The sequence below is a fragment of the Oncorhynchus gorbuscha genome, unplaced genomic scaffold (assembly GCF_021184085.1).
Source record: "Oncorhynchus gorbuscha isolate QuinsamMale2020 ecotype Even-year unplaced genomic scaffold, OgorEven_v1.0 Un_scaffold_1017, whole genome shotgun sequence".
Classification (NCBI taxonomy): domain Eukaryota; kingdom Metazoa; phylum Chordata; class Actinopteri; order Salmoniformes; family Salmonidae; genus Oncorhynchus; species Oncorhynchus gorbuscha.
In genome coordinates this window covers 138,525-165,916 of record NW_025745930.1, presented here as the reverse complement: position 1 = coordinate 165,916, position 27,392 = coordinate 138,525, and the positions used below count along the sequence as shown (strand labels likewise).

The 27,392-nt window shown below is 46.5% G+C and overlaps 1 protein-coding gene across 4 annotated transcripts in view; it reads right to left on the bottom strand.

The window, feature by feature from the left end:
* Window positions 1-3,466: 3,466 nt before the first annotated feature.
* LOC124021002 (E3 ubiquitin-protein ligase TRIM35-like) overlaps window positions 3,467-27,392 on the bottom strand; it is a 45,265-nt gene continuing 21,339 nt past the window's right edge. Inside the window, exons 2-9 of one of the 4 annotated variants that reach the window (XR_006836175.1) lie at window positions 10,159-10,254; window positions 9,458-9,694; window positions 9,357-9,379; window positions 8,765-8,883; window positions 8,015-8,199; window positions 6,144-6,329; window positions 4,907-5,901; window positions 3,467-4,872 (exon numbers count right to left, since the gene is read on the bottom strand). Coding sequence is in view for 1 of the 4 variants with exons in the window: in XM_046336315.1 (XP_046192271.1) it covers window positions 5,194-5,901; window positions 6,144-6,329; window positions 8,015-8,199; window positions 8,765-8,883; window positions 9,357-9,379; window positions 9,458-9,694; window positions 10,159-10,254 (1,554 nt within the window). In the remaining 3 variants the exon portion in view is untranslated. Of the gene's footprint in view, window positions 5,902-6,143; window positions 6,330-8,014; window positions 8,200-8,764; window positions 8,884-9,356; window positions 9,380-9,457; window positions 9,695-10,158; window positions 10,255-27,392 lie in introns of all 4 variants that reach the window. The other 3 variants (XR_006836176.1, XR_006836177.1, XM_046336315.1) reach the window with 3 other exon arrangements.

The window sequence follows — 27,392 nt, the reverse complement described above, 5'->3', positions numbered from 1 at the left end:
GCTAGCCCCGAATAGCAGCACTGTAGAAACTATTACACTCAACGGAACGACTTGATTAGTGTAGTGTCAACAACGCACCCACTGCCAGCTAGCCTACTTCAGCAGTACTGTATCATTTTAATCATTTTAGTCAATAAGATTCTTGCTACGTAGCTTAACTTTCTGAACATTCGAGACGTGTAGTCCACTTGTCATTCCAATCTCCTTTGCATTAGCGTAGCCTCTTCTGTAGCCTGTCAACTATGTGTCTGTTTATCCCTGTTCTCTCCTCTCTGCACAGACCATACAAACGCTCCACACCGCGTGGCCGCGGCCACCCTAATCTGGTGGTCCCAGCGCGCACGACCCACGTGGAGTTCCAGGTCTCCGGTAGCCTCTGGAACTGCCGATCTGCGGTCAACAAGGCAGAGTTCATCTCAGCCTATGCCTCCCTCCAGTCCCTCGACTTCTTGGCACTAACGGAAACATGGATCACCACAGACAACACTGCTACTCCTATTGCTCTCTCTTTGTCCGCCCACGTGTTCTCGCACACCCCGAGAGCTTCTGGTCAGCGGGGTGGTGGCACCGGGATCCTCATCTCTCCCAAGTGGTCATTCTCTCTTTCTCCCCTTACCCATCTGTCTATCGCCTCCTTTGAATTCCATGCTGTCACAGTTACCAGCCCTTTCAAGCTTAACATCCTTATCATTTATCGCCCTCCAGGTTCCCTCGGAGAGTTCATCAATGAGCTTGATGCCTTGATAAGCTCCTTTCCTGAGGACGGCTCACCTCTCACAGTTCTGGGCGACCTTTACCTCCCCACGTCTACCTTTGACTCATTCCTCTCTGCCTCCTTTCCACTCCTCTCCTCTTTTGACCTCACCCTCTCACCTTCCCCCCCTACTCACAAGGCAGGCAATACGCTCGACCTCATCTTTACTAGATGCTGTTCTTCCACTAACCTCATTGCAACTCCCCTCCAAGTCTCCGACCACTACCTTGTATCATTTTCCCTCTCGCTCTCATCCAACACCTCCCACACTGCCCCTACTCGGATGGTATCGCACCGTCCCAACCTTCGCTCTCTCTCCCCCGCTACTCTCTCCTCTTCCATCCTATCATCTCTTCCCTCCGCTCAAACCTTCTCCAACCTATCTCCTGATTCTGCCTCCTCAACCCTCCTCTCCTCCCTCTCTGCATCCTTTGACTCTCTATGTCCCCTATCCTCCAGGCCGGCTCGATCCTCCCCTCCCGCTCCGTGGCTCGATGACTCATTGCGAGCTCACAGAACAGGGCTCCGGGCAGCCGAGCGGAAATGGAGGAAAACTCGCCTCCCTGCGGACCTGGCATCCTTTCACTCCCTCCTCTCTACATTTTCCTCCTGTCTCTGCTGCTAAAGCCACTTTCTACCACGCTAAATTCCAAGCATCTGCCTCTAAACCTAGGAAGCTCTTTGCCACCTTCTCCTCCCTCCTGAATCCTCCCCCCCCCCTCCTCCCTCTCTGCAGACGACTTCGTCAACCATTTTGAAAAGAAGGTCGACGACATCCGATCCTCGTTTGCTAAGTCAAACGACACCGCTGGTTCTGCTCACACTGCCCTACCCTGTGCTCTGACCTCTTTCTCCCCTCTCTCTCCAGATGAAATCTCGCGTCTTGTGACGGCCGGCCGCCCAACAACCTGCCCGCTTGACCCTATCCCCTCCCCTCTTCTCCAGACCATTTCCGGAGACCTTCTCCCTTACCTCACCTCGCTCATCAACTCATCACTGACCGCTGGCTACGTCCCTTCCGTCTTCAAGAGAGCGAGAGTTGCACCCCTTCTGAAAAAACCTACACTCGATCCCTCCGATGTCAACAATTACAGACCAGTATCCCTTCTTTCTTTTCTCTCCAAAACTCTTGAACGTGCCGTCCTTGGCCAGCTCTCCCGCTATCTCTCTCTGAATGACCTTCTTGATCCAAATCAGTCAGGTTTCAAGACTAGTCATTCAACTGAGACTGCTCTCCTCTGTATCACGGAGGCGCTCCGCACTGCTAAAGCTAACTCTCTCTCCTCTGCTCTCATCCTTCTAGATCTATCGGCTGCCTTCGATACTGTGAACCATCAGATCCTCCTCTCCACCCTCTCCGAGTTGGGCATCTCCGGCGCGGCCCACGCTTGGATTGCGTCCTACCTGACAGGTCGCTCCTACCAGGTGGCGTGGCGAGAATCTGTCTCCTCACCACTCGCTTTCACCACTGGTGTCCCCCAGGGCTCTGTTCTAGGCCCTCTCCTATTCTCGCTATACACCACGTCACTTGGCTCTGTCATAACCTCACATGGTCTCTCCTATCATTGCTATGCAGACGACACACAACTAATCTTCTCCTTTCCCCCTTCTGATGACCAGGTGGCGAATCGCATCTCTGCATGTCTGGCAGACATATCAGTGTGGATGACGGATCACCACCTCAAGCTGAACCTCGGCAAGACGGAGCTGCTCTTCCTCCCGGGGAAGGACTGCCTGTTCCATGATCTCGCCATCACGGTTGACAACTCCATTGTGTCCTTCTCCCAGAGCGCTAAGAACCTTGGTGTGATCCTGGACAACACCCTGTCGTTCTCAACAAACATCAAGGCGGTGGCCCGTTCCTGTAGGTTCATGCTCTACAACATCCGCAGAGTACGACCCTGCCTCACACAGGAAGCGGCGCAGGTCCTAATCCAGGCACTTGTCATCTCCCGTCTGGATTACTGCAACTCGCTGTTGGCTGGGCTCCCTGCCTGTGCCATTAAACCCCTTCAACTCATCCAGAACGCCGCAGCCCGTCTGGTGTTCAACCTTCCCAAGTTCTCTCACGTCACCCCGCTCCTCCGTTCTCTCCACTGGCTTCCAGTTGAAGCTCGCATCCGCTACAAGACCATGGTGCTTGACTACGGAGCTGTGAGGGGAACGGCACCTCAGTACCTCCAGGCTCTGATCAGGCCCTACACCCAAACAAGGGCACTGCGTTCATCCACCTCTGGCCTGCTCGCCTCCCTACCACTGAGGAAGTACAGCTCCCGCTCAGCCCAGTCAAAACTGTTCGCTGCTCTGGCCCCCCAATGGTGGAACAAACTCCCTCACGACGCCAGGACAGCGGAGTCAATCACCACCTTCCGGAGACACCTGAAACCCCACCTCTTTAAGGAATACCTAGGATAGGATAAGTATTCCCCCCCCCCTTTAAGATTTAGATGCACTATTGTAAAGTGACTGTTCCACTGGATGTCATAAGGTGAATGCACCAATTTGTAAGTCGCTCTGGATAAGAGCGTCTGCTAAATGACTTAAATGTAAATGTTGATCAAGTCCCCAAACGGACAAAGTATAAATCTGTTGTTGTGCCCTTGAACAAGGCAGTTAAGTCACTGTTCCACATTAGGCCGTCATTGTAAATAATAATTTGTTCCTCACTGACTTGCCCAGTTAAAACATGTTTTTTTAATCACTCAAACAGTATCATTCTTTATTTGTTCTTTATTCAAAACACATTACACTGGGAGAACAGATGCTTCATTACCTCCACTATGATACACTGTGTATTACAACATTACCCCCACTATAATACACTGTGCAGTACAACATTACCTCCACTATAATACACTGTGTATTACAACAGTACCACTACTATAATACACTGTGTATTACAACATTACCTCCACTATAATACACTGTGTATTACAACATTACCTCCACTATAATACACTGTGTATTACAACATTACCTCCACTATGATACACTGTGTATTACAACATTACCTCCACTATAATACACTGTGTATTACAACATTACCTCCACTATAATACACTGTGTATTACAACATTACCTCCACTATAATACACTGTGTATTACAACATTACCTCCACTATAATACACTGTGTATTACAACATTACCTCCACTATAATACACTGTGTATTACAACATTACCTCCACTATGATACACTGTGTATTACATTACCTCCACTATAATACACTGCGTATTACAACACTATCTCCACTATGATACACTGTGCATTACAACATTACCTCCACTATGATACACTGTGTATTACATTACCTCCACTATAATACACTGTGTATTACAACATTACCTCCACTATAATACACTGCGTATTACAACATTACCTCCACTATGATACACTGTGTATTACAACATTACCTCCACTATGATACACTGTGTATTACAACATTACCTCCACTATAATACACTTCGTATTACAACATTACCTCCACTATAATACACTGTGTATTACAACATTACCTCCACTATAATACACTGTGTATTACATTACCTCCACTATAATACACTGTGTATTACAACATTACCTCCAATATAATACACTGTGTATTACAACATTACCTCCACTATAATACACTGTGCAGTACAACATTACCTCCACTATGATACACTGTGTATTACAACATTACCTCCACTATGATACACTGTGTATTACAACATTACCTCCACTATAATACACTATGTATTACAACATTACCTCCACTATAATACACTGTGTATTACAACATTACCTCCACTATGATACACTGTGTATTACACCATTACCTCCACTATAATACACTGTGTATTACAACATTACCTCCACTATGATACACTGTGTATTACAACATTACCTCCACTATAATACACTGTGTATTACAACATTACCTCCACTATAATACACTGTGTATTACAACATTACCTCCACTATAATACACTGTGTATTACAACATTACCTCCACTATGATACACTGTGTATTACATTACCTCCACTATAATACACTGTGTGTTACAACATTACCTCCACTATAATACACTGTGTATTACAACATTACCTCCACTATAATACACTGTGTATTACATTACCTCCACTATAATACACTGTGTGTTACAACATTACCTCCACTATAATACACTGTGTGTTACAACATTACCTCCACTATAATACACTGTGTATTACAACATTACCTCCACTATAATACACTGTGTATTACAACATTACCTCCACTATAATACACATGGAGGTAGGAGATCTAGTCTATGGAGGTAGGGGATCTAGTCTGTGGAGGTAGGGGATCTAGTCTGTGGAGGTAGGGGATCTAGTCTGTGGAGGTAGGGGATCTAGTCTGTGGAGGTAGGGGATCTAGTCTGTGGAGGTAGGGGATCTAGTCTGTGGAGGTAGGGAATCTAGTCTGTGGAGGTAGGAGATCCAGTCTGTGTTGGGCGATCTCTTGTGTGTTGGATGATCTGGGCTGAGCTGCAGCGCAACTTGATCTCTGTGTTGTTGCTTGTGGATCTCTCGGTGGATCTCTCAGTGGATCTCTCGGTGGATCTCTCAGTGGATCCTGTCCTCCTGACCTGGACTAGTGGCCTATCCTTCGTGACGTGGTAGCTTCCATTGGATCTGGTGTTTTTGATCTGCTTCTGAACAGCGAATCCAGTCTGTTGGATCTTTCCCTTTCCGGTGGATTTAGTCTTTGGGATCCGGCCCATCCTTTGAGCGGATCCGGTGTTTGACATTTTGTCAGGGGATCTTGTCTCTTGGTTCTGGTCAGTGGTTGAGATTTTGGGAGATCCGGTCATTGGGATCTGGGCTCCGACAGGGGATCCAGTTTCTGTCAGCTTGCTGTAGTCAGTGGATCTAGTCTCGGTATCCTCTCCCTCATTGGATGATCCGTCGTGTGGGATCTGGTCTCCATCGTCATCTCCAGGGATAGGATCTAGCTCTACCTCCACACACACTCTCTGGGGTAACACCACTAGCCAGCACTTAGAACAGCTGCTCTGGAAGTACGGATACAGCGTCTCTGTGAAGCGGTGCGTGAAGGTGAACAGGAGTTTGTCCCTCATCGCATCCCAGAATTCCACCTGACCCTCCTCCCAGTCCAGAAACACCTAAAGATAACATAAAACTTCATTTTATGAGGATGGTTTATCTATAAGAAATGATAAATGAAGAAAAAAGGAAATCTGTTGTTGACACTCTGTCTTACAGGGTAAAACTACAGAAACAGAAGACGAAGTTAGACACACAGGGTCAACAGTTAATTAACTGAATCTATTTGATTCTATTCTAATACTTGTGGGTGTGCCTCCCCCTCTCTCAAGTACACCCTCTTATCTAACTATTGCCCCACCTTGATCCTGTGAAAGGGGCGGGACCAGTCCAGAGGGAGGGTGGTACACGGTGTGGTCATGGCACGGTACGTCCCATTCCGTAGGCTGAGGGTCCATAGCCCCTCCTCCGGACACGCCTCAAACTCCTCCCTCCTACGCACAGATTGGCTGGCCACTCCAACTGTCCAGTTGCTGCTCTCTCCAACCTTGAAGCAGGATATATTTGTTATCATTATACTCTTGAATACTTAAAATGATATTTTGAATTGTACCTACAAAGTAACATTCCTGAAAGACAAATATATATAATATTCCTCCAATACCATCAATAAAGATCCGTGTGTGTGTTTATGGGCCCTGGTCAAAAGCACCAAGAACCTCCATCAGTGTGTGTTTATGGGTCCTGGTCAAAAACACCAAGAACCTCCATCAGTGTGTGTTTATGGGCCCTGGTCAAAAACACCAAGAACCTCCATCAGTGTGTGTTTATGGGCCCTGGTCAAAAACACCAAGAACCTCCATCAGTGTGTGTTTATGGGCCCTGGTCAAAAACACCAAGAACCTCCATCAGTGTGTGTTTATGGGCCCTGGTCAAAAACACCAAGAACCTCCATCAGTGTGTGTTTATGGGCCCTGGTCAAAAACACCAAGAACCTCCATCAGTGTGTGTTTATGGGCCCTGGTCAAAAACACCAATAACCTCCATCAGTGTGTGTTTATGGGCCCTGGTCAAAAACACCAAGAACCTCCATCAGTGTGTGTTTATGGGCCCTGGTCAAAAACACCAAGAACCTCCATCAGTGTGTGTTTATGGGCCCTGGTCAAAAACACCAAGAACCTCCATCAGTGTGTGTTTATGGGCCCTGGTCAAAAACACCAAGAACCTCCATCAGTGTGTGTTTATGGGCCCTGGTCAAAAGCACCAACAACCTCCATCGGTGTGTGTTTATGGGCCCTGGTCAAAAACACCAAGAACCTCCATCGGTGTTTGTTTATGGGCCCTGGTCAAAAACACCAAGAACCTCCATCAGTATGTGTTTATGGGCCCTGGTCAAAAACACCAAGAACCTCCATCAGTGTGTGTTTATGGGCCCTGGTCAAAAACACCAAGAACCTCCATCAGTATGTGTTTATGGGCCCTGGTCAAAAACACCAAGAACCTCCATCAGTGTGTGTTTATGGGCCCTGGTCAAAAACACCAAGAACCTCCATCGGTGTGTGTTTATGGGCCCTGGTCAAAAACACCAAGAACCTCCATCGGTGTGTGTTTACGGGCCCTGGTCAAAAACACCAAGAACGTCCATCAGTGTGTGTTTATGGGCCCTGGTCAAAAACACCAAGAACCTCCATCAGTGTGTGTTTATGGGCCCTGGTCAAAAGCACCAAGAACCTCCATCAGTGTGTGTTTATGGGCCCTGGTCAAAAACACCAAGAACGTCCATCAGTGTGTGTTTATGGGCCCTGGTCAAAAACACCAAGAACCTCCATCAGTATGTGTTTATGGGCCCTGGTCAAAAACACCAAGAACCTCCATCAGTGTGTGTTTATGGGCCCTGGTCAAAAACACCAAGAACCTCCATCGGTGTGTGTTTATGGGCCCTGGTCAAAAACACCAAGAACCTCCATCGGTGTGTGTTTACGGGCCCTGGTCAAAAACACCAAGAACGTCCATCAGTGTGTGTTTATGGGCCCTGGTCAAAAACACCAAGAACCTCCATCAGTGTGTGTTTATGGGCCCTGGTCAAAAGCACCAAGAACCTCCATCAGTGTGTGTTTATGGGCCCTGGTCAAAAACACCAAGAACGTCCATCAGTGTGTGTTTATGGGCCCTGGTCAAAAGCACCAAACGGTGTGCCATGTGAAACCCATCCTCAGTCAGTGAGTGCCCCACCTCCACGGTCCAGCAGTGGGTGCCGGTGCTGAATCCTTCCCAGCCCAGAGCGCAGTCGATCGGGTCAAATCTCTCCGGGTTAGCAGGCTGGATCTGGATCCTCTCCTTTCCCAGCTGGACAGAGGTTAGTCCAGGGGAGAGGACCAGAGATGGACAGGACGTGGTCGGGTCCAGGGTTACTGGAGCTGAAAGGGAGGGGTTGGGAGAAGAGGGGGGCAGGACGTGGTCGGGTCCAGGGTTACTGGAGCTGAAAGGGAGGGGTTGGGGGAAGAGGAGGGCAGGACGTGGTCGGGTCCAGGGTTACTGGAGCTGAAAGGGAGGGGTTGGGAGAAGAGGGGGACAGGACGTGGTCGGGTCCAGGGTTACTGGAGCTGAAAGGGAGGGGTTGGGGGAAGAGGGGGCAGGACGTGGTCGGGTCCAGGGTTACTGGAGCTGAAAGGGAGGGGTTGGGGGAAGAGGGGGCACGGGGAGGGAAGGTGAGAGGGGGAGATAGGGGACACACCACTTCGTCCCTCCCCACAGACTCACTGTAAGGGGTTATGCTGAAAGGGAGGGGTTGGGGGAAGAGGGGGACAGGGGGAGGGAAGGTGAGAGGGGGAGATAGGGGACACACCACTTCGTCCCTCCCCACAGACTCACTGTAAGGGGTTATGCTGAAAGGGAGGGGTTGGGGGAAGAGGGGGACAGGGGGAGGCAAAGTGAGAGGGGGAGATAGGGGACACACAACTCCATCCCTCCCCCCAGACTCACTGTAAGGGGTTATGTGCAGCATGTCGTTCCAGACGGAGTAACGGAGGTTGGTCAGGTGTTTAGATACGTCTATCAGAGGACCACACACCTCCTCTGGCTCCCCATGACTCTGCCACGTCCTACAAACACACATACTCTATTCTGTTACAGGGCTCTGTGTGTGTCTGCGTGTGATTTGTGTCAAAAAGAAAACAAAAAGAGAAGCACAGAGCGAGAGAGAGAGAAACAGAGAGAGAGAGAAACAGGGAGAGAGAGAAACAGGGAGAGAGAAACAGGGAGAGAGAGACAGAGGGACAGAGGAAGGGAGAGAGAGAGAGAGATAGAGGGAGAGAGAGACAGGGGGAGACAGAGGAAGAGGGAGAGAGAGACAGGGGGAGACAGAGGAAGAGAGAGAGGGAGAGACAGAGGGAGAGAGAGACAGAGGAAGAGAGAAACAGAGGGATAGAGAGACAGAGGGAGACAGAGAGACAGAGAGAGAGACAGAGAGACAGAGAGAGAGACAGAGAGAGAGAGAGAGAGAGAGAGAGAGAGAGAGAGAGAGAGAGAGAGACAGAGGGAGAGACAGGGGGAGAGAGACAGAGAGAGTGCATACCTCTTTACTGTCTCCTGGTAATTCTGGAAAACAAAGCAATGTCTTATCACATTTATGCCAATGCACAGTATGCCATCACGCAAACACGCACGCACACACACCTGCAGAAAGGCGATGTCATCCCTGTCTTCCTTCATCTCTTCCTCGATCTCTCGGATGGTTTTAGCCAGCAGCTTCATCTCTTTTCCCACTCTCTCTCTCTTCTCCTTCATCACTCTATTCCTCTCCTCCTCTTCCTCCCTCAGCCTGGCTAGCCTGGCCTCCTCCTCCTCTCTCAGGAACTGGTGCAGCTTCTCAAACTCCTCCTTTATCTGTCTCTCTGTCTGCTGGGCATGGCTCTGGGGGAGGGAGGGAGGAACGGAGTGGGGAGGCAGGGAGGGAGGGAGGAACGGAGTGGGGAGGCAGGGAGGGAGGGAGGAACGGAGTGGGGAGGCAGGGAGGGAGGGAGGAACGGAGTGGGGAGGCAGGTGAGGGAGGGAGGAACGGAGTGGGGAGGCAGGGAGGGAGGGAGGAATGGAGTGGGGAGGCAGGGAGGGAGGAACGGAGTGGGGAGGCAGGAACGGAGTGGGGAGTCAGGGAGGGAGGGAGGAACGGAGTGGGGAGGCAGGGAGGGAGGGAGGAACGGAGTGGGGAGGCAGGGAGGGAGGGAGGGAGGAACGGAGTGGGGAGGCAGGGACGGGGGGGTGCACAGATGAGATAACTTTGTGACAGCTGATTTGTGACAACTCATGTAAAAAGGGCTTTATAAATAAATTGTTTAATTGGGATTGATTCATTGACAGACAGACAATGCAAGTCGTACCTGGTTGTGTTGGGAGGCGTGTTCAAAGATCCGCGTAACCTTCTCAAACCTCCTGCTCTTCCCGAGCAGCTTCCCCAGTGAAGAGTTCAGCTCCCCCTGGTGGGCAGTAGGAAGAATGACAACCAGCGTGTCACAATACAACAGATGTATACTTTATCTTTCATATACTTTTTTTTTCATTCTTTATTTTTGTTTCCATAAAAGCCCATAGGGACTCTGGTGGTGTTGAACATTTGATTGTAATACGTCAGTGGAAATGCATCGGACGATTGTTGTTCAATGTGTCAATGTGTTTGTCCCTATCCAAGTTAAACAAACATTTAAAAAAATAAAAAAGTGATTGACTATGATAAACACTTTATCTACCTCCCCAATTCAAAATAGTTTTAAAAAAAAAAGTCAACATATATTTTGTGGAAAAGAGATGTTTGTATTTTTCTCAAACGACGCAGCACCACTCAGGGGAAAACGATTCCCTCTCATTGAAGCCACGGAGAGTCAAGGCCGACAGCGGTACTGCGGGCGTTGTTAGCAGAACCCCCCCCCCCCCCATTTTGGTTTTTAAATTGAATACAATTATAGTAATAATTGAATAATTGCTTCTAATACACCAGATGTCCGACTTTTGTAAAATCGTACTGGCAACCTGCAGTACCTCGGTCGGCCTTCAACTTCAGTTACTCAGAGGGGGCAGCACTGAGCTAGCCTGCAAAGTCAATTCCTGGAGTAGCTCAAACTGAGCGTGTCGTGCGCTATTGACTCGTCCTATAGGAATGAATGGAGTCACGTGATCGATGGTTTTGCCCATTCTTTTTACAGCCATTGGCCCATGCTGGATTGTTGACAGAGTAGCGCAGATGACTGTTCCATTTGAGCGTGGGGCGCCTCCCTCACTGATTTCGCCCGGTCACCTGACGGCCATAGCCAATATTGGCAATACAGTACAGCGTTTCTCAACCATTTCTGTATCAGTGACTGGCGAGACACGGTCCTTGTCTTTTTGAACCAGCTCATGTTTAAAACTAATACAAAAAACACCACTGGAGATCAGTGGAGGCTGTCATGGGACTGGTGTCAGGTTTCCTCCAGACGTGAGGCTTGACATTCAGGCCAAAGAGTTCAATCTTGGTTTCATAAGACCAGAGAATATTGTGTCTCATGGTCTGAGTCTTTAGGTGCCTCAAATTCGAGTCTCAATACTTATGGAAATAAGGGATCTTCTTTTATTTATTTTTTACATTTGCAAGCATGTCCCCCTCATATTCAAAAATGACATGTTTTTGTCCCACCCAGTTTTATCATTGGAATGTGATACAAAAGACGTGGCCAGTCTTCTAAAACCAAAGGTGTGCCCTTGCATACAGCGATCTCAGCAGCATTTTTCATACAAGCAAGACACAGACAGGCAGTCTGAATAGTCATTTAATGTTCTGTTTTCAGCATCATTACAAGCAGTCAAAATAGTAGTGTTCTTTTTCAGCATCTCAGGCTAAAATATGGCAGCATAACTATAAAGATTACATCATCACATATGTAAACGTGTGATAAAAAAGCAGATAATTTTGCCCCAATAATATCCTTACAGCCAGAAGGTTGTAGCCTTCTGCTACTGTAATATCCTTACAGACAGAGAAGGTTGTAGCCTTCTGCTACTGTAATATCCTTACAGACAGAGAAGGTTGTAGCCTTCTGCTACTGTAATATCCTTACAGACAGAGAAGGTTGTAGCCTTCTGCTACTGTAATATCCTTACAGACAGAGAAGGTTGTAGCCTTCTGCTACTGTAGTATCCTTAGTTACAACAGCCAGAGAAGGTTGTAGCCTTCTGCTACTGTAATATCCTTAGTTACAACAGCCAGAGAAGGTTGTAGCCTTCTGCTACTGTAATATCCTTAGTTACAACAGCCAGAGAAGGTTGTAGCCTTCTGCTACTGTAATATCCTTAGTTACAACAGACAGAGAAGGTTGTAGCCTTCTGCTACTGTAATATCCTTAGTTACAACAGTCAGAGAAGGTTGTATCCTTCTGCTACTGTAATATCCTTACAGTCAGAGAAGGTTGTATCCTTCTGCTACTGTAATATCCTTACAGCCAGAGAAGGTTGTAGCCTTCTGCTACTGTAATATCCTTAGTTACAACAGTCAGAGAAGGTTGTAGCCTTCTGCTACTGTAATATCCTTACAGCCAGAGAAGGTTGTAGCCTTCTGCTACTGTAATATCCCTACAGCCAGAGAAGGTTGTAGCCTTCTGCTACTGTAATATCCTTAGTTACAACAGCCAGAGAAGGTTGTAGCCTTCTGCTACTGTAATATCCTTACAGACAGAGAAGGTTGTAGCCTTCTGCTACTGTAATATCCTTACAGACAGAGAAGGTTGTAGCCTTCTGCTACTGTAATATCCTTACAGACAGAGAAGGTTGTAGCCTTCTGCTACTGTAGTATCCTTAGTTACAACAGCCAGAGAAGGTTGTAGCCTTCTGCTACTGTAATATCCTTAGTTACAACAGCCAGAGAAGGTTGTAGCCTTCTGCTACTGTAATATCCTTAGTTACAACAGCCAGAGAAGGTTGTAGCCTTCTGCTACTGTAATATCCTTAGTTACAACAGACAGAGAAGGTTGTAGCCTTCTGCTACTGTAATATCCTTAGTTACAACAGTCAGAGAAGGTTGTATCCTTCTGCTACTGTAATATCCTTACAGTCAGAGAAGGTTGTATCCTTCTGCTACTGTAATATCCTTACAGCCAGAGAAGGTTGTAGCCTTCTGCTACTGTAATATCCTTACAGCCAGAGAAGGTTGTAGCCTTCTGCTACTGTAATATCCTTAGTTACAACAGTCAGAGAAGGTTGTAGCCTTCTGCTACTGTAATATCCTTACAGCCAGAGAAGGTTGTAGCCTTCTGCTACTGTAATATCCCTACAGCCAGAGAAGGTTGTAGCCTTCTGCTACTGTAATATCCTTAGTTACAACAGCCAGAGAAGGTTGTAGCCTTCTGCTACTGTAATATCCTTAGTTACAACAGCCAGAGAAGGTTGTAGCCTTCTGCTACTGTAATATGCTTAGTTACAACAGCCAGAGAAGGTTGTAGCCTTCTGCTACTGTAATATCCTTAGTTACAACAGCCAGAGAAGGTTGTAGCCTTCTGCTAGTGTAATATCCTTAGTTACAACAGACAGAGAAGGTTGTAGCCTTCTGTCTTACAATCTGTCTTACTGATGTCAGTCTATATTGGCTGTCTAACTGATGACAGTCTATATTGGCTGTCTAACTGATGACAGTCTATATTGGCTGTCTAACTGATGACAGTCTATATTGGCTGTCTAACTGATGACAGTCTATATTGGCTGTCTAACTGATGACAGTCTATATTGGCTGTCTAACTGATGACAGTCTATATTGGCTCTCTTACTAATGACAGTCGGAGCCTATATTGGCGTCTCCATGCTGATGCCTATATTGCGTTTGACTTTGAATGGGAAAATTGGCCAGCCCAACTTACTAAGGGGGCCGGCCGTTGCCCAGTGAAGGTTCTACTGCACTGACCAGTCAAAGGTTCATTAGTGTAACTTAGAAATTGCACAAAAATATATATTAACAGGTCCATAGGCTGCAGGCCATGTCACCTTTTTCATTTTTGTATTTAATATATATATTTTTTTTAAATACATGTGTGTCAATTTTAACCCCCCAACTAAAAAATGGTCCAGCCCATCTGGCATTGGCCAGAATTACCAGGTGGCGAATTCACCCCTGGTTTCTATCCTTTATGTGTCATTTCATGCTCTTTCAGGTTCCCCAACTGACTTAAAGTCTCTCCGCACTGGGAGCCTTCTCCTCCTGTGTGTGTATTGTCTCCTCCTGTGTGTGTATTGTCTCCTCCTGTGTGTGTATTGTGTATTGTCTCCTCCATTTACATTACATTTAAGTCATTTAGCAGACGCTCTTATCCAGAGCGACTTACTGTGTGTGTATTGTCGTCTCCAGTGTGTGCATTGTCTCCTCCAGTGTGTGCATTGTCTCCTCCTGTGTGTGTATTGTCTCCTCCTGTGTGTGCATTGTCTCCTCCTGTGTGTGCATTGTCTCCTCCTGTGTGTGCATTGTCTCCTCCTGTGTGTGCATTGTCTCCTCCTGTGTGTGCATTGTCTCCTCCTGTGTGTGCATTGTCTCCTCCTGTGTGTGTATTGTCTCCTCCTGTGTGTGTATTGTCTCCTCCTGTGTGTGTATTGTCTCCTCCTGTGTGTGTATTGTCTCATGCTTTTTCAGGTTCCCTAACCGGGTAAATGTCTTTTCACACTGAGCGCAGTGGTAGGTCTTTTTTTCTGCGTGTGTTCTCTCATGATATTTAAAGCCCCCTAACTGGGTAAAAGTCTTTCCACACAGGGAGCATCGGTACGGCTTTTCTCCCGTGTGTGTTCTCTCGTGTGTTTTCAGGTTCCATAACCAGGTAAAACCCTTTCCACACTGGGAGCATTGGAAAGACTTCTCTCCTGTGTGTATTCTCTCGTGCTCTTTCAGATGCGATGACTGGTTAAATTTCTTTTCACAATGGGAGCATTGGAAAGGCTTTTCTCCTGTGTGGGTCCTCTCGTGCTCTTTCAGCTTGGATAACCATTTAAAACCCTTTCCGCACTGGGAGCAGTGGTTTGTCTTCTCTCCTTGTGTGAGAATTCTGTCGTTCTTTTTCAGGTTCCCCAACTGGGTAAATGTCGTTCCATTCTGAGAGCAGTGGTAGGTCTTTTTTTCTCTGTGTGTCCGCTCATGATATTGAAATCCCCCTAACTGGGTAAAAGTCTTGCCACAAATGGCACATTGGTAAGGCTTTTCTCCAGTGTGGGTTCTCTCGTGCTCTTTCAGCTTTGATAACCAGGTAAAAGTCTTTCCACAGTGGGAGCAGTGGTGTGGTCTCACTGGTTTGGGTGTCTCTGGGTCTGGTTCCCCTGAGGGACTCTTCCCGTTGTCAGAGGGAAAGTCTGGCCTCTCTCCTGCCGAAGACAAACAGAGTATTTGGTTAAACAGAAATGAAACCTCCACATGATTAAACTGTCTTCCCATGAGGTTTAATCTAGACTCGATCCAAAACGGTACGTTTGGATCCTGGATGCTGATTGGTTGATAGCTGTTAGTTAAATCCCAATAATCCACAGGTAATGCCTGTTAAAGGGATATTTCGGAATTTTCACAATATCTACTTCCACAGAGTCAGATGAACTCATGGATACCATGTGTATGTCTGTGCGTGCAGTTTGACGGCAGTGGCTAACTAGCCGTAGCGCAATTGCTAACTAGCGTTAGCATAATCACTGGCAGTCTATAGTATCTGCTAGCATGCTAGCAGAAACTACCTGTAGCTTCCTTCATACTTGACACAGAGACATAACATGGTATTCATCAGTTCATCTGCCTCTAGGGAAGTAGATAAAGGGCCTCGTTGCATCTCTTTAATAGTTCCATTTGAATCCTCCCTACGCGTCCACTGTCCCACAGCCCAGCCTGGCAATTCAGAAACTAACCTCCATTTTTACCCCATGCTTCTTGCCTAACATTTGGTGTGTAACAGAGGGGAATTGTATAAACCGTGCCACCTGTGAGACCCAATCAAATCGCCGATGTGCAGGACGGAATCAGGGATTCCAGACATTAAAACAGAATTCAGAAAATGTATAGAAAATGTCTTGATCGTCGTAGGAAATCAACTAAATGTATTGATCATCATAGGAAATCTACTAAATATCTTGATCATCATAGGAAATCAACTAAATGTATTGATCATCATAGGAAATCTACTAAATGTATTGATCATCGTAGGAAATCTACTAAATGTATTGATCATCGTAGGAAATCAACCAAATGTATTGAACTAATTAAAAATGTATTGATTTGCTCAAGATTATGATAAGACATGAACATAATTGGTCCTTCCATCAAAATGCAAAACTGAATGATATTTTCCTGCTCAATGTCCCACTACTATTTTTTTTAATGATTTTCACCTTTATTTAACTAGGCAAGTCAGTTAAGAACCAATTCTTATTTTCAATGACGGCCTGGGAACAGTGGGTTAACTGCCTCGTTCAGGGGCAGAATGACAGATTTGTACCTTGTCAGCTTGGGGATTTGAACGCGGTCTACAGTAGACTAACGGAGACACCTGAAACCGGAGACACCTGAAACCCCACCTCTTTAAGGAATACCTAGGATAGGATAAGTAATCCCTCTCACCCCACCCCCCCTAAGTTTTAGATGCACTATTGTTAAGTGACTGTCCCACTGGATGTCATAAGGTGAATGCACCAATTTGTAAGTCGCTCTGGATAAGAGCGTCTGCTAAATGACTTAAATGTAAATGTAAATGTAACTAACGCGGTCTACAGTAGACTAACGCGGTCTACATTAGACTAACGCGGTCTGCAGTAGACTAACGCGGTCTGCAGTAGACTAACGCGGTCTGCAGTAGACTAACACGGTCTGCAGTAGACTAACACGGTCTGCAGTAGACTAACACAGTCTGCAGTAGACTAACACGGTCTGCAGTAGACTAACACGGTCTGCAGTAGACTAACACGGTCTGCAGTAGACTAACACGGTCTGCAGTAGACTAACACGGTCTGCAGTAGACTAACACGGTCTGCAGTAGACTAACACGGTCTGCAGTAGACTAACACGGTCTGCAGTAGACTAACACGGTCTGCAGTAGACTAACACGGTCTGCAGTAGACTAACACGGTCTGCAGTAGACTAACACGGTCTGCAGTAGACTAACACGGTCTGCAGTAGACTAACACGGTCTACAGTAGACTAACACGGTCTACTGCACAATTCTCCAGCCCAGGTTGGAAACATCCGTTTTAAATTAGTTGACTATCTTCTATTATATTTATTCTTGCAAAATCCTGTTTCTCTCTCATTTTAATTGTATACTGTTGTTGCTCTGTCCAGAGATAAACCTGTAACGAAGCGTCTCATTGCCGGCGTAGGCCGTCAATGTAAATACGAATTTGTTCTTAACTGACTTGCCTAGTTAAATAAAGGTGAAAATCATTTAAAAAAATAGTATGTAGTGGGACATTGAGCAGTATAATGAAATAAAGGTTAAATAAATAATAAATAACAATGTTTACCCCACATTCATCATGTGTATATAACAAATAAACAAAGGTGATGCAACTGTCAGCTTTAGTTGGCTAGCTAGCAAGGGAAAAGAATACAGACGGCCAGCATAGAAACCATTCCTGTTTAGAATAGACCAGTGTGGTTGGCTAGAAACTGTGCTTACAGAAGCCATTCCTGTTTAGAATAGACCAGTGTGGTTGGCTAGAAACTGTGCTTACAGAAGCCATTCCTGTTTAGAATAGACCAGTGTGGTTGGCTAGAAACTGTGCTTACAGAAACCATTCCTGTTTAGAATAGACAACCAGTGTGGTTGGCTAGAAACTGTGCTTACAGAAACCATTCCTGTTTAGAATAGACAACCAGCGTGGTTGGCTAGAAACTGTGCTTACAGAAACCATTCCTGTTTAGAATAGACAACCAGCGTGGTTGGCTAGAAACTGTGCTTACAGAAACCATTCCTGTTTAGAATAGACAACCAGCGTGGTTGGCTAGAAACTGTGCTTACAGAAACCATTCCTGTTTAGAATAGACAACCAGTGTGGTTGGCTAGAAACTGTGCTGACAGAAACCATTCCTGTTTAGAATAGACAACCAGTGTGGTTGGCTAGAAACTGTGCTGACAGAAACCATTCCTGTTTAGAATAGACAACCAGTGTGGTTGGCTAGAAACTGTGCTGACAGAAACCATTCCTGTTTAGAATAGACAACCAGTGTGGTTGGCTAGAAACTGTGCTGACAGAAACCATTCCGGTTTAGAATAGACCAGTGTGGTTGGCTAGAAACTGTGCTTACAGAAACCATTCCGCCAGTGTGGTTGGCCGTCTCTCAACCTCAGAAATAGAACTAAAGACAGGCGTATGCCTGCGCTATATCTGTTAGAGACAGGGGTATCAGACAGTATTAGTTGATATTTTAGTTTGTGTTATTGAATAGAAATGTTCTCATGCATTATTGCTTCAATTCAATAACCTGTTTTACTTTTAACATTTAATTCATATCGAAATGATCCTTCCTTGTCCTGATTCAGTCCTCTACATAATTTGATCTTTCCTTGTCCTGATTCAGTCCTCTACATAATTTGATCTTTCCTTGTCCTGATTCGGTCCTCTACATAATTTGATCCTTCCTTGTCCTGATTCGGTCCTCTTCATAATTTGATCTTTCCTTGTCCTGATTCAGTCCTCTTCATAATTTGATCTTTCCTTGTCCTGATTCAGTCCTCTTCATAATTTGATCTTTAAATAAATAACAATAGCGGATCTATATACAGGGGGAACTGGTACAGAGTCAATGTGGAGGTTATATACAGGGGGTACTGGTACAGAGTCAATGTGGAGGTTATATACAGGGGGTACTGGTACAGAGTCAATGTGGAGGCTATATACAGGGGGTACTGGTACAGAGTCAATGTGGAGGTTATATACAGGGGGTACTGGTACAGAGTCAATGTGGAGGTTATATACAGGGGGTACTGGTACAGAGTCAATGTGGAGGTTATATACAGGTAGTACTGGTACAGAGTCAATGTGGAGGCTATATACAGGGGGTACTGGTACAGAGTCAATGTGGAGGTTATATACAGGGGGTACTGGTACAGAGTCAATGTGGAGGTTATATACAGGGGGTACTGGTACAGAGTCAATGTGGAGGCTATATACAGGGGGTACCAGTACAGAGTCAATGTGGAGGCTATATACAGGGGGTACTGGTACAGAGTCAATGTGGAGGTTATATACAGGGGGTACTGGTACAGAGTCAATGTGGAGGTTATATACAGGGGGTACTGGTACAGAGTCAATGTGGAGGTTATATACAGGGGGTACTGGTACAGAGTCAATGTGGTGGCTATATACAGGGGGTACTGGTACAGAGTCAATGTGGAGGCTATATACAGGGGGTACTGGTACAGAGTCAATGTGGAGGTTATATACAGGGGGTACTGGTACAGAGTCAATGTGGAGGCTATATACAGGGGGTACTGGTACAGAGTCAATGTGGAGGCTATATACAGGGGGTACTGGTACAGAGTCAATGTGGAGGCTATATACAGGGGGTACTGGTACAGAGTCAATGTGGAGGCTATATACAGGGGGTACTGGTACAGAGTCAATGTGTCAATGTGGAGGCTATATACAGGGGGTACCAGTACAGAGTCAATGTGGAGGTTATATACAGGGGGTACCGGTACAGAGTCAATGTGGAGGCTATATACAGGGGGTACCGGTACAGAGTCAATGTGGAGGTTATATACAGGGGGTACCGGTACAGAGTCAATGTGGAGGTTATATACAGGGGGTACCGGTACAGAGTCAATGTGGAGGCTATATACAGGGGGTACTGGTACAGAGTCAATGTGGAGGTTATATACAGGGGGTACTGGTACAGAGTCAATGTGGAGGTTATATACAGGGGGTACTGGTACAGAGTCAATGTGGAGGTTATATACAGGGGGTACTGGTACAGAGTCAATGTGGAGGTTATATACAGGGGGTACTGGTACAGAGTCAATGTGGAGGTTATATACAGGGGGTACTGGTACAGAGTCAATGTGGAGGCTATATACAGGGGGTACTGGTACAGAGTCAATGTGGAGGTTATATACAGGGGTACTGGTACAGAGTCAATGTGGAGGTTATATACAGGGGGTACTGGTACAGAGTCAATGTGGAGGCTATATACAGGGGTACTGGTACAGAGTCAATGTGGAGGCTATATACAGGGGGTACTGGTACAGAGTCAATGTGGAGGCTATATACAGGGGGTACTGGTACAGAGTCAATGTGGAGGCTATATACAGGGGGTACTGGTACAGAGTCAATGTGTCAATGTGGAGGCTATATACAGGGGTACCAGTACAGAGTCAATGTGGAGGTTATATACAGGGGTACCGGTACAGAGTCAATGTGGAGGCTATATACAGGGGGTACCGGTACAGAGTCAATGTGGAGGTTATATACAGGGGGTACCGGTACAGAGTCAATGTGGAGGTTATATACAGGGGGTACCGGTACAGAGTCAATGTGGAGGCTATATACAGGGGGTACTGGTACAGAGTCAATGTGGAGGTTATATACAGGGGGTACTGGTACAGAGTCAATGTGGAGGTTATATACAGGGGGTACTGGTACAGAGTCAATGTGGAGGTTATATACAGGGGGTACTGGTACAGAGTCAATGTGGAGGTTATATACAGGGGTACTGGTACAGAGTCAATGTGGAGGTTATATACAGGGGGTACTGGTACAGAGTCAATGTGGAGGCTATATACAGGGGGTACTGGTACAGAGTCAATGTGGAGGTTATATACAGGGGGTACTGGTACAGAGTCAATGTGGAGGTTATATACAGGGGGAACCAGTACAGAGTCAATGTGGAGGTTATATACAGGGGGTACTGGTACAGAGTCAATGTGGAGGTTATATACAGGGGGTACTGGTACAGAGTCAATGTGGAGGTTATATACAGGGGGAACCGGTACAGAGTCAATGTGGAGGTTATATACAGGGGGTACTGGTACAGAGTCAATGTGGAGGCTATATACAGGGGGTACTAGTACAGAGTCAATGTGGAGGTTATATACAGGGGGTACCAGTACAGAGTCAATGTGGAGGTTATATACAGGGGGTACTGGTACAGAGTCAATGTGGAGGCTATATACAGGGGGTACTGGTACAGAGTCAATGTGGAGGTTATATACAGGGGGTACCAGTACAGAGTCAATGTGGAGGCTATATACAGGGGGTACTGGTACAGAGTCAATGTGTCAATGTGGAGGTTATATACAGGGGATACCAGTACAGAGTCAATGTGTCAATGTGGAGGTTATATACAGGGGGTACTGGTACAGAGTCAATGTGGAGGTTATATACAGGGGGTACTGGTACAGAGTCAATGTGGAGGCTATATACAGGGGGTACTGGTACAGAGTCAATGTGGAGGTTATATACAGGGGGTACTGGTACAGAGTCAATGTGGAGGTTATATACAGGGGGTACTGGTACAGAGTCAATGTGGAGGCTATATACAGGGGGTACTGGTACAGAGTCAATGTGGAGGCTATATACAGGGGGTACTGGTACAGAGTCAATGTGGAGGTTATATACAGGGGGTACTGGTACAGAGTCAATGTGGAGGTTATATACAGGGGGTACTGGTACAGAGTCAATGTGGAGGCTATATACAGGGGTACTGGTACAGAGTCAATGTGGAGGTTATATACAGGGGTACTGGTACAGAGTCAATGTGGAGGCTATATACAGGGGGTACTGGTACAGAGTCAATGTGGAGGTTATATACAGGGGGTACTGGTACAGAGTCAATGTGGAGGTTATATACAGGGGGTACCAGTACAGAGTCAATGTGTCAATGTGGAGGTTATATACAGGGGGTACTGGTACAGAGTCAATGTGGAGGCTATATACAGGGGGTACCGGTACAGAGTCAATGTGGAGGTTATATACAGGGGGTACCGGTACAGAGTCAATGTGGAGGCTATATACAGGGGGTACTGGTACAGAGTCAATGTGGAGGTTATATACAGGGGTACTGGTACAGAGTCAATGTGGAGGTTATATACAGGGGTACTGGTACAGAGTCAATGTGGAGGTTATATACAGGGGTACTGGTACAGAGTCAATGTGGAGGTTATATACAGGGGGTACTGGTACAGAGTCAATGTGGAGGCTATATACAGGGGGTACTGGTACAGAGTCAATGTGGAGGTTATATACAGGGGGTACTGGTACAGAGTCAATGTGGAGGTTATATACAGGGGGAACCAGTACAGAGTCAATGTGGAGGTTATATACAGGGGGTACTGGTACAGAGTCAATGTGGAGGTTATATACAGGTGGTACCAGTACAGAGTCAATGTGGAGGCTATATACAGGGGGTACTGGTACAGAGTCAATGTGGAGGTTATATACAGGGGGTACCAGTACAGAGTCAATGTGGAGGTTATATACAGGGGGTACTGGTACAGAGTCAATGTGGAGGCTATATACAGGGGGTACCAGTACAGAGTCAATGTGGAGGCTATATACAGGGGGTACTGGTACAGAGTCAATGTGGAGGTTATATACAGGGGGTACTGGTACAGAGTCAATGTGGAGGCTATATACAGGGGGTACTGGTACAGAGTCAATGTGTCAATGTGGAGGTTATATACAGGGGATACCAGTACAGAGTCAATGTGTCAATGTGGAGGTTATATACAGGGGGTACTGGTACAGAGTCAATGTGGAGGTTATATACAGGGGGTACTGGTACAGAGTCAATGTGGAGGCTATATACAGGGGTACTGGTACAGAGTCAATGTGGAGGTTATATACAGGGGGTACTGGTACAGAGTCAATGTGGAGGTTATATACAGGGGTACTGGTACAGAGTCAATGTGGAGGCTATATACAGGGGTACTGGTACAGAGTCAATGTGGAGGCTATATACAGGGGTACTGGTACAGAGTCAATGTGGAGGTTATATACAGGGGTACTGGTACAGAGTCAATGTGGAGGTTATATACAGGGGGTACTGGTACAGAGTCAATGTGGAGGTTATATACAGGGGGTACTGGTACAGAGTCAATGTGGAGGCTATATACAGGGGGTACTGGTACAGAGTCAATGTGGAGGTTATATACAGGGGGTACTGGTACAGAGTCAATGTGGAGGCTATATACAGGGGGTACTGGTACAGAGTCAATGTGGAGGTTATATACAGGGGGTACTGGTACAGAGTCAATGTGGAGGTTATATACAGGGGGTACCAGTACAGAGTCAATGTGTCAATGTGGAGGTTATATACAGGGGATACTGGTACAGAGTCAATGTGGAGGCTATATACAGGGGGTACCAGTACAGAGTCAATGTGGAGGCTATATACAGGGGGTACTGGTACAGAGTCAATGTGGAGGTTATATACAGGGGGTACTGGTACAGAGTCAATGTGGAGGTTATATACAGGGGGTACTGGTACAGAGTCAATGTGTCAATGTGGAGGCTATATACAGGGGGTACCGGTACAGAGTCAATGTGGAGGTTATATACAGGGGGTACTGGTACAGAGTCAATGTGGAGGTTATATACAGGGGGTACTGGTACAGAGTCAATGTGGAGGTTATATACAGGGGGTACTGGTACAGAGTCAATGTGGAGGTTATATACAGGTGGTACCAGTACAGAGTCAATGTGGAGGTTATATACAGGTGGTACCAGTACAGAGTCAATGTGGAGGTTATATACAGGGGGTACCGGTACAGAGTCAATGTGGAGGCTATATACAGGGGGTACTGGTACAGAGTCAATGTGGAGGTTATATACAGGGGGTACCGGTACAGAGTCAATGTGGAGGCTATATACAGGGGGTACTGGTACAGAGTCAATGTGGAGGTTATATACAGGGGGTACCGGTACAGAGTCAATGTGGAGGTTATATACAGGGGGTACTGGTACAGAGTCAATGTGGAGGTTATATACAGGGGGTACTGGTACAGAGTCAATGTGGAGGTTATATACAGGGGGTACTGGTACAGAGTCAATGTGGAGGCTATATACAGGGGGTACTGGTACAGAGTCAATGTGGAGGCTATATACAGGTGGTACCAGTACAGAGTCAATGTGGAGGCTATATACAGGGGGTACTGGTACAGAGTCAATGTGGAGGTTATATACAGGGGGTACTGGTACAGAGTCAATGTGGAGGTTATATACAGGGGGTACTGGTACAGAGTCAATGTGTCAATGTGGAGGCTATATACAGGGGGTACCGGTACAGAGTCAATGTGTCAATGTGGAGGTTATATACAGGGGGTACTGGTACAGAGTCAATGTGGAGGTTATATACAGGGGGTACTGGTACAGAGTCAATGTGGAGATTATATACAGGGGGTACTGGTACAGAGTCAATGTGGAGGTTATATACAGGTGGTACCAGTACAGAGTCAATGTGGAGGTTATATACAGGTGGTACCAGTACAGAGTCAATGTGGAGGTTATATACAGGGGGTACCGGTACAGAGTCAATGTGGAGGCTATATACAGGGGGTACTGGTACAGAGTCAATGTGGAGGTTATATACAGGGGGTACTGGTACAGAGTCAATGTGGAGGTTATATACAGGGGGTACTGGTACAGAGTCAATGTGGAGGTTATATACAGGGGGTACTGGTACAGAGTCAATGTGGAGGCTATATACAGGGGTACTGGTACAGAGTCAATGTGGAGGCTATATACAGGGGTACTGGTACAGAGTCAATGTGGAGGCTATATACAGGGGGTACTGGTACAGAGTCAATGTGGAGGCTATATACAGGGGGTACTGGTACAGAGTCAATGTGGAGGCTATATACAGGGGGTACCGGTACAGAGTCAATGTGTCAATGTGGAGGCTATATACAGGGGGTACTGGTACAGAGTCAATGTGGAGGCTATATACAGGTGGTACTGGTACAGAGTCAATGTGGAGGCTATATACAGGGGGTACCAGTACAGAGTCAATGTGGAGGCTATATACAGGGGGTACTGGTACAGAGTCAATGTGGAGGCTATATACAGGGGGTACTGGTACAGAGTCAATGTGGAGGCTATATACAGGGGGTACTGGTACAGAGTCAATGTGTCAATGTGGAGGCTATATACAGGGGGTACTGGTACAGAGTCAATGTGGAGGCTATATACAGGGGGTACTGGTACAGAGTCAATGTGGAGGCTATATACAGGTGGTACCAGTACAGAGTCAATGTGGAGGCTATATACAGGGGGTACCAGTACAGAGTCAATGTGGAGGTTATATACAGGGGGTACCAGTACAGAGTCAATGTGGAGGTTATATACAGGGGGTACTGGTACAGAGTCAATGTGGAGGCTATATACAGGGGGTACTGGTACAGAGTCAATGTGGAGGCTATATACAGGGGGTACCGGTACAGAGTCAATGTGTCAATGTGGAGGCTATATACAGGGGGTACTGGTACAGAGTCAATGTGGAGGCTATATACAGGGGGTACTGGTACAGAGTCAATGTGGAGGTTATATACAGGGGTACTGGTACAGAGTCAATGTGGAGGTTATATACAGGGGTACCGGTACAGAGTCAATGTGGAGGTTATATACAGGGGTACTGGTACAGAGTCAATGTGGAGGCTATATACAGGGGGTACTGGTACAGAGTCAATGTGGAGGCTATATACAGGGGGTACTGGTACAGAGTCAATGTGGAGGCTATATACAGGGGGTACTGGTACAGAGTCAATGTGGAGGTTATATACAGGGGGTACTGGTACAGAGTCAATGTGGAGGCTATATACAGGGGGTACTGGTACAGAGTCAATGTGGAGGTTATATACAGGGGGTACTGGTACAGAGTCAATGTGTCAATGTGGAGGCTATATACAGGTGGTACTGGTACAGAGTCAATGTGTCAATGTGGAGGCTATATACAGGGGGTACTGGTACAGAGTCAATGTGTCAATGTGGAGGCTATATACAGGGGGTACTGGTACAGAGTCAATGTGTCAATGTGGAGGCTATATACAGGGGGTACCAGTACAGAGTCAATGTGGAGGTTATATACAGGTGGTACTGGTACAGAGTCAATGTGTCAATGTGGAGGCTATATACAGGGGGTACTGGTACAGAGTCAATGTGGAGGTTATATACAGGTGGTACTGGTACAGAGTCAATGTGTCAATGTGGAGGCTATATACAGGGGGTACTGGTACAGAGTCAATGTGGAGGCTATATACAGGGGGTACTGGTACAGAGTCAATGTGGAGGCTATATACAGGGGGTACTGGTACAGAGTCAATGTGTCAATGTGGAGGCTATATACAGGGGGTACTGGTACAGAGTCAATGTGTCAATGTGGAGGCTATATACAGGTGGTACTGGTACAGAGTCAATGTGTCAATGTGGAGGCTATATACAGGGGGTACTGGTACAGAGTCAATGTGGAGGCTATATACAGGGGGTACTGGTACAGAGTCAATGTGGAGGCTATATACAGGGGGTACTGGTACAGAGTCAATGTGGAGGCTATATACAGGGGGTACTGGTACAGAGTCAATGTGGAGGTTATATACAGGGGGAACCAGTACAGAGTCAATGGGGAGGCTATATACAGGGGGTACTGGTACAGAGTCAATGTGGAGGCTATATACAGGTGGTACTGGTACAGAGTCAATGTGGAGGTTATATACAGGGGGTACTGGTACAGAGTCAATGTGGAGGCTATATACAGGGGGTACTGGTACAGAGTCAATGTGGAGGTTATATACAGGGGTACTGGTACAGAGTCAATGTGGAGGCTATATACAGGGGTACTGGTACAGAGTCAATGTGGAGGCTATATACAGGGGGTACTGGTACAGAGTCAATGTGGAGGCTATATACAGGGGGTACTGGTACAGAGTCAATGTGGAGGCTATATACAGGGGGTACTGGTACAGAGTCAATGTGGAGGTTATATACAGGGGGTACTGGTACAGAGTCAATGTGGAGGTTATATACAGGGGGAACCAGTACAGAGTCAATGTGGAGGCTATATACAGGGGGTACTGGTACAGAGTCAATGTGGAGGCTATATACAGGTGGTACTGGTACAGAGTCAATGTGGAGGTTATATACAGGGGGTACTGGTACAGAGTCAATGTGGAGGTTATATACAGGGGGAACCAGTACAGAGTCAATGTGGAGGCTATATACAGGGGGTACTGGTACAGAGTCAATGTGGAGGCTATATACAGGGGGTACTGGTACAGAGTCAATGTGGAGGTTATATACAGGGGGTACCGGTACAGAGTCAATGTGTTAATGTGGAGGCTATATACAGGGGGTACTGGTACAGAGTCAAAGTGGAGGCTATATACAGGGGGTACTGGTACAGAGTCAATGTGGAGGCTATATACAGGGGGTACTGGTACAGAGTCAATGTGGAGGCTATATACAGGGGTACTGGTACAGAGTCAATGTGGAGGCTATATACAGGGGGTACTGGTACAGAGTCAATGTGGAGGCTATATACAGGGGGTACTGGTACAGAGTCAATGTGGAGGCTATATACAGGGGGTACTGGTACAGAGTCAATGTGGAGGTTATATACAAGGGGTACCGGTACAGAGTCAATGTGTTA